Source organism: Musca autumnalis, unplaced genomic scaffold (assembly GCF_047663935.1).
Source record: "Musca autumnalis isolate F117 unplaced genomic scaffold, ASM4766393v1 scaffold_4, whole genome shotgun sequence".
Taxonomy (NCBI): domain Eukaryota; kingdom Metazoa; phylum Arthropoda; class Insecta; order Diptera; family Muscidae; genus Musca; species Musca autumnalis.
Genome location: NW_027411977.1, coordinates 150,128,008 through 150,135,445, shown reverse-complemented (window position 1 = coordinate 150,135,445; position 7,438 = coordinate 150,128,008). Strand labels below are relative to the sequence as shown.

Genomic DNA, 7,438 nt, shown 5'->3' with positions numbered 1-7,438 from the left:
ATCCAAAGTCAATTAGAAATCCTTGACGAGTCACAATTCCAGATGGATCACAGGTCGGTTTTTGAAGAGGCTTATTTCAACATAAAGTCTAAAGTTCTCGAGCGGATGTCAAGTCTTAAATTGAATGTTACGGATCCATCAATGAGTAGCACGCGCATATTTTCATCATCGGCACAACAACAAGCTCGTCCAACACTCCCTACACTACATCTGCCCAAGTTCAGCGGAGAGTATACTGATTGGACTGATTTTTACAACATGTTCTGTCTGTCAGTGCACGATATTTCTGATCTCTCTTCACTATCAAAATTTCAGTATTTACGATCCTGCCTCACAGGAGAAGCAGCGAGGTTAATCCAGGCTCTAGAGATGACACCACAAAATTATGAAGAAGCATTGAACATACTGAAGTTGAGATATGATAACAAACGTTTCATATTTCAATCACACATTGAAAAAATATTTGCCATACGAGATTTCACCAAACACACAGTAACTGAATTAAGAGATTTCATCGATTCTGTAAATGGTAACGTTCGTGCACTCCAATCTATAGCTTCCAAAGACCAGATAGCGAATGGAATATTGCTTCACCTTATTGTCTCTAAATTGGATGCAGATACCCAAGCAAAATGGGAGGAAGAAATATTTGCTAATTGGGACAATGGAGAAATCAACAGCGATCTGAAGCTACCAGAGTTAAAAGACCTTTCGTCATTCCTGGAAAGAAAATGTAAGAGCTTGGACCTAATTGCGCACAAATCTTCAAAAAAGGAACAACATGGATCTCATGGGAGATCTTTTCATCAGAAACCATCGCAATCTTCGAAGAAATTTCCCACTGTATCATTCGTAGCATCGAATGCAACTCAATGCTGGTTTTGTAAAACTTCACCCACCCATAACCCATTCAATTGCCGCAAATTTATTGATATGCCTGAAACGGAAAGATTCCGTGCAGTTAAAGCTTACAAACTATGCTTAAATTGCCTGGGAGGTAACCACATCGCATCGAAGTGTCCGTCGTCCAACAGATGTCAACATTGCAATGGATTGCATCACACCTTACTTCACAGACAACAAGGTAAAACTTCTCAGGAGCCATCAACCGCCACTGTCACTGCCCCACCACCACCTATCACTTTGTCACCAGAAACTATGTCATCATCCACAATGCATATTTCGAATGAAGATTGCCCAGTCATTCTCGGTACAGCACAAGTAGAATTGCAGTCTCTAAAAGGAAGATCGATAATTGCACGCGCATTGTTAGATTCGGGGTCGCAACTTCATTTTGTCACAGAGCACATTGCCCAATACTTACGAGTACCCCGCAACACAGTAAATATGGAAATAAGCGGTATTGCATCAAACAAAACAAGTGCCTTCACAAATTGTTCGCTTGCCATTAAATCCCTCACTACTGGGTTCTCTTCCACGATAAACGCTGTTATAATTCCATCGATTACGTCATACCAACCGCAGACGAAGATAAACACAAAAGAATGGGACATCCCAAGTAATATCCAATTGGCTGACAAGTGTTTTAATATTCCTGGCCCCGTTGATCTGCTCATCGGAGCATCACTTTTTTATGACATTCTACTTGTTGGTCAAGTAAAAAGAGCAACAACACCAATTCTTCAAAAAACAAAACTAGGTTGGATTGTTGCTGGTTCATCAATAAATCAACAAAACACGTTGATACAAAACACAGCTGATCAATCATCACTCATTGCTTTGCATAAAAATTCACCTCGGTTTAAAGATGAATTGATAACAAACTCCCCACTGCCAAACGCAATAACAAAACAAAGAACGGATAATTATTTTTCATTTGTCTGCATACATTGTTCTCATCAGCCTGATTACCATTGCATAACAACAACAACCGAGCCAACGGTTGATGCAATTTTGGAGAGATTCTGGAGTATAGAAGAGTGCACAAAGGAAATAGCAAAATCACTCAATAGAGAAGAAGAAGAGTGTGAGCGATTTTATGAACAGACAACATACCGGTGCCCAACAACAAACCGCTTCATAGTGAAATTGCCATTTAAAACATCTCCGAATGAACTAGGGTCACCATTAGAAATAGCACAGCGCCGATTTTATTCTCTTGAGAGGAAATTGCAAAAAGATGAGAATTTAAGGAGAGAGTATGGTGAGTTCATTCGTGAGTACATTGCAATGAAACATATGACAGTAGCAAACACTGATATGACTGCGTCGTTCAATTACATACCACATCACTGCGTAACAAAGGCAGACAGTTCGACAACAAAACTGCGAGTTGTTTTTGATGGCTCTTGCCAAACATCAAACGGTCTGTCTCTAAACAACATTTTACGAGTTGGGCCTACGTTACAGGAGGATATCTATTCCATTTTAACTCGTTTTCGTTTCCATAAATATGCAATGGTGGCCGATATTGCCAAAATGTATCGGCAAGTGCTGGTAAATGATGAGGATTGTCGCTGGCAATGTATCTTATGGAGGTTTTCGCCACAAGAACCTTTGCAAACGTACAAGCTAAATACAGTAACGTACGGCACGAGCTGTGCCCCTTATTTAGCTGTCAAAAGTCTTCAAGCAGCGGCAGAGGCGGAAGCACCTAATTTTCCATTGGGGTCACATGTAACAATGCGAGATTTTTACGTAGACAATCTCATAACTGGTAGCGACACAATAGAGAACACCATTGAAATTAAGAGGCAAGTGACGGAACTTCTTAAAAAATCTGGATTTGTGTTACGGAAATTCGGTGCAAACAATGAGGAGATATTGGACGACATTTCACCGCCAGATCGTGAGGAAATCATCACTGTGGATGACTTTCAATACATCAAAACACTCGGACTTAAGTGGTCACCAACCGAAGATGTTTTTACTTACACCTATAACAACATGAATGGTTTTGCATCCAGGATCACCAAACGGGCTGTCTTATCGGAGATGGCAAGATTGTTTGACCCTTTGGGATTGGTCAACCCCTTAGTGGTTAGGTGCAAACTTCTCCTGCAAAGCATATGGTCACTCAAATGTCACTGGGATGAAACAGTACCGCAAAATATTATGATGGAGTGGTCTGATATTCGCCTACAGCTGTCACTCACTGCACAAATTAAAATACCCAGGTTTGTTGTTTTCAATAATTATACTAACGTTCATGTCTTTGCAGATGCCAGCACAAAAGCATATGGGGCTTGCATCTATGCCGTAACACATGAATCAGGAGAAGTGTTTTCGTCACTTTTGTGCTCCAAATCTAGGGTTGCTCCCCTTAAACCCACAACATTGCCCAGGCTAGAATTATGTGCAGCGCTGCTTGCTGCTCAACTTTTGAATTCGGTGCTCTCACTACTTCCCGTGGCTCCAAAAAACATAGTGTGTTGGTCAGATTCAACAATTGCGTTGTGTTGGATTGCTGGAGAACCAACACGTTGGACGACGTTTGTTTCAAATCGTGTAATCAAAATTCACCAATATTGTCCGTCCATCAAATGGCGCCATGTCCCCTCACAACTTAACCCTGCAGATATTGTGTCACGAGGTGCAACGGCTTCACAATTGATCGAGAACGACCTGTGGCTTCATGGACCTCCTTTCCTGAGAGAAGACATCGAATGTTGGCCAGATGAAATTACACCACATCCAGAGGAATCAGTCTGTGAAATTCGAAAGACAAAGGTAGCTTTAGTAGCAATTGTTAATGATGACTGGATTTCCTGCCACAAGTACATCAACAACTATGAGAAAATGTTAAAGATCATTGCTTATATTATTCGCTATGTCGGAAAGCTGCGCAAAGCAGACACCAATCATGGAGCCTTGAAGGTAACGGAAATAAACAATGCTTTCCTTGCTGCATGCGGGACTATCCAAAGAAAGTATTTTGCAGAGGAATTCCGTTGTTTGCGAGCTAATAAACAGGTAGATCGACGATCTAAGCTCTCACAATTGTCACCATTTTTAAGTGATGGCTTAATACGTGTTGGCGGCCGTATAAAAAATTCACATCTGCCAGTCACTACAATACACCCGATTGTACTACCACCCAACCATCCGTGTGTTCATACTATCATCAGGCACTTTCATCGACAGCATTCACATGCAGGTATACTCACCCTACACAATATTCTTCGAGAAAGTATGTGGATTATTAATGGAAAACGGACAATCAGACAAATCATTCACAATTGCATACTTTGCTATAGATATAAACCGGTCACAGAAACACAGGTGATGGGTGCCCTACCTAAAGACCGAGTACAGCAGTCATTCCCTTTTGCAGTGTCGGGCGTTGATTATTGTGGTCCGTTTTTCATAACACAACAAATAAGAGGGAGGTCACCCATAAAGGTTTATATAGCAGTTTTCATATGTTTCTGCGTGAAGGCAGTACATTTTGAGCTGGTACCGGACTTAACAACGAACGCATTCATAGCTGCATTGAAACGGTTTGTATCCCGTAGAGGTCGTTGCTCAACAATTTACTCCGACAATGCAACAAACTTCATCGGTGCAAATAGAGAGTTAAGAGAATTACTTGCATCATTTTTATCTGAGTCTCACCAAAAACTTGTCCATGAGAGTTGTCGTCAGCTGGGTATCGATTGGAGATTCATACCCCCTCGCTCTCCTCATTTTGGTGGACTGTGGGAGAGTGCGGTGAAGCAAGCAAAATACCACATAAAGAGAGCAGTTGGAGTAAATATTTTAACCTTCGATGAGTTGCACACCGTCATGTGTCAGGCAGAAGCTATTGTCAACAGCAGACCACTTACATCAATGTCTAGCGACCCTAACGATTTTCAACCACTTACACCAGCACATTTTTTGATTGGTCGGCCAATAACTACAGTAGTGGAACCAACAACTATTGATCATATTCCTTCATCTTTAAAAAGATACCAAATTATACGATGCATTCATCAAATTTTTTGGGATCGTTGGCGCAATGAATACCTGAAGTCGCTTCAACAGAAGCCTAAATGGACTGGTATTCAACCAAACATTCAAGTGAATGACCTGGTTCTCATCAAGGAAGATTCTACACCACCAATAAAATGGCCGTTAGCTCGAGTAGTCTCAACAAACCCAGGTGATGATGGACAAGTGCCACAGGGTCATTTTGCTGCAGTTGAATTATCGTACCAACAAAACATCGAACATGCAAAAACAAACATACTACATCATAGGCGTAACAATCACCCACGATCTGATTGGTTAAAACACAAGAAATTTTAGTTCTTTGGTACCGTTTATAAAACATTAATCTTGTCACGTAGACAAAATCCATTTTTGTTTTTTCTAAGTAACATTCAGTCTTATTGGTACAGTCTATCACTTAAGTTGAAATAATAAAGTTCCTGGAGTTTATTTTTTGTGAATATAAAAATATAGTTTTTTATTGAAAGTGGATTTTAGGACTTTATTTTCGCACCCGACAGGACAAGAAAAAGCTCTTGCCCTCATCAACTTTTCAACTTCTAATGGCCACAGAATAACTAGTTATTCTAGTGGTCACAAAATAACTACAAACTGAGTGCGACATGCCCTTGTAAAAATAATGGGGAAGAAAGGGGGTTTGCGAGTAGTTACGGCTGCCGAAAATCCCTTACAAAATCCATGATTTTGGGAGGACTTTTTTTGCTGGGTTTATTCACTTTACCGACTAGAGCGGCCCACACTGAAAGATAGGCCAGAAGAAACTGCCAGAATAAATCAAATTGCATTTCTCGCAATAACGACCAAACAGAACAACAAATAATAACCCAGTACATATTTCCTTTTTCTCTACGATTTGGCTGTGAGTTACAGAAAAAAATCTGCTGAAGAATAAATGGCAACAACAACAACACGAAACACTAGCGTTTGGCCGCATACACACCGTCAAAGAAAAAACCATTTTCTTATCCTCTCGTCGTTGCTTCTGTGTCTTCTATTGCACTGTACACAGCTCTTTATTATAAAATATGCGAGAGCCCTGTTCTTACCCTCTTTGACAAAAATTCTTTCTATGTTCTAACATAAAAAATATGTTAGTACCCAAACCAATAAAATTGAGATATATTGCAAAATGTTGCAAACATATTTCTATCATATATTTTCCTGAAAGTTTCAGCTCACACAGGCTGAGGGTATATCGCTGTCGGCAAAGCCGACTGATACTTTCTTACATGTTTTAGTTAAACCTTAAGACACGCAGAGAAAATATTTTTGTAACCAACATTATTCATTTTTCATTTTCAAGAATTGCAATTGGTATTCTGAAAACCCATATATTCTTCAACCATAAAAAAACAACTATCGAAATTAAAATATACGAACAAATCACTTACAAAACAAATTTCCTCATCAAAAATGGCCTAAAATAAAAAGGCCAAAGTGCCACCCAAGAAACGCAGTTTGAATTTGGTTGTATAAATTCGCATACACATTTTCCAAATAACTGCAATGCAATGTATGAGACGAGTGTTGGTGGATGCAACTTACGTCAATGTTTTAATGTAAGTTTGTGGTGGTATAACTCAAAAGAGAACAAGGGAACACTGTCGGAGTTTTATCAACCAGTACAATATTATGCATTAGTAAGCGATGGGTCTTTTTTGCCATTACCGTAGTTAGAAACTAAGCACGGTAATGATGGAAACGTGATTATTCTTGTATTTAAATGTGGAAATCTTCAAAATTTGTTACGAATTATAATATAATTCAATAAAGGCTTAAGAAATGAATACACCATTATCATAAATTTGGAAATTATAATATAAATAACGGAAAAAACACTCAGCACGGAAACGACAAATTTTCGGGAACATGCACAAAAAACACTAAACGCTTCAACAGTTCTCAAACAACTGACTATATTTTTCACTTCTTTCGATTATCTTTAAAACTAACGGGAATTATCGTTTCATTGACAGATTACATATAAACAAAAAACCTGTTTAAAGCATTTTTTTCTTAATAAATACATTGGCGTACGGGAATGATAAAAAATAGGGGCACGACAAAAATGTCTCAAAATCATAATTTAGATTAAAATTATATTTATGAAATTAAAATAGACTTTGTTCATTCTTCTAGAATAACTCGGCGTAATTCATTTATATATGTAATAGTACTTCATTTATCTATATATATAAATGAGCTTGGTGATAAGTGATTGACTGACTGACTCATCATCAACGCCCAGCCAAAACGGCTAAAGCTAGGAGCTTGAAATTTTACCAGTGGGTCACTGTTGATGCAAATGTGCGAGATAAGGCCGGGTTTTAGAAAATTCGTCCTGGAACCACAAAAAATAACAACAACAAAAATCCTTATTTTTCATTACTATTACGTACTTATTCACTTAGTTGGCCCTCTGCAAGACATGTGTAAAATTAACAATGCCATAACTTCTTGATATCGTAAGAGATCACACATAATT

The 7,438-nt window shown here is 38.8% G+C and overlaps 1 protein-coding gene across 1 annotated transcript; it reads left to right on the top strand.

Moving 5' to 3' along the window:
* Positions 1-2,220: 2,220 nt before the first annotated feature.
* LOC141403116 (uncharacterized) lies at positions 2,221-7,107 on the top strand. The gene is made up of 3 exons (XM_073985281.1): positions 2,221-2,914; positions 3,182-3,837; positions 7,093-7,107. The coding sequence occupies exons 1-3, from the start codon at positions 2,221-2,223 to the stop codon at positions 7,105-7,107; spliced, it is 1,365 nt and encodes a 454-aa protein (XP_073841382.1).
* The last annotated feature ends 331 nt before the right edge of the window (positions 7,108-7,438 follow it).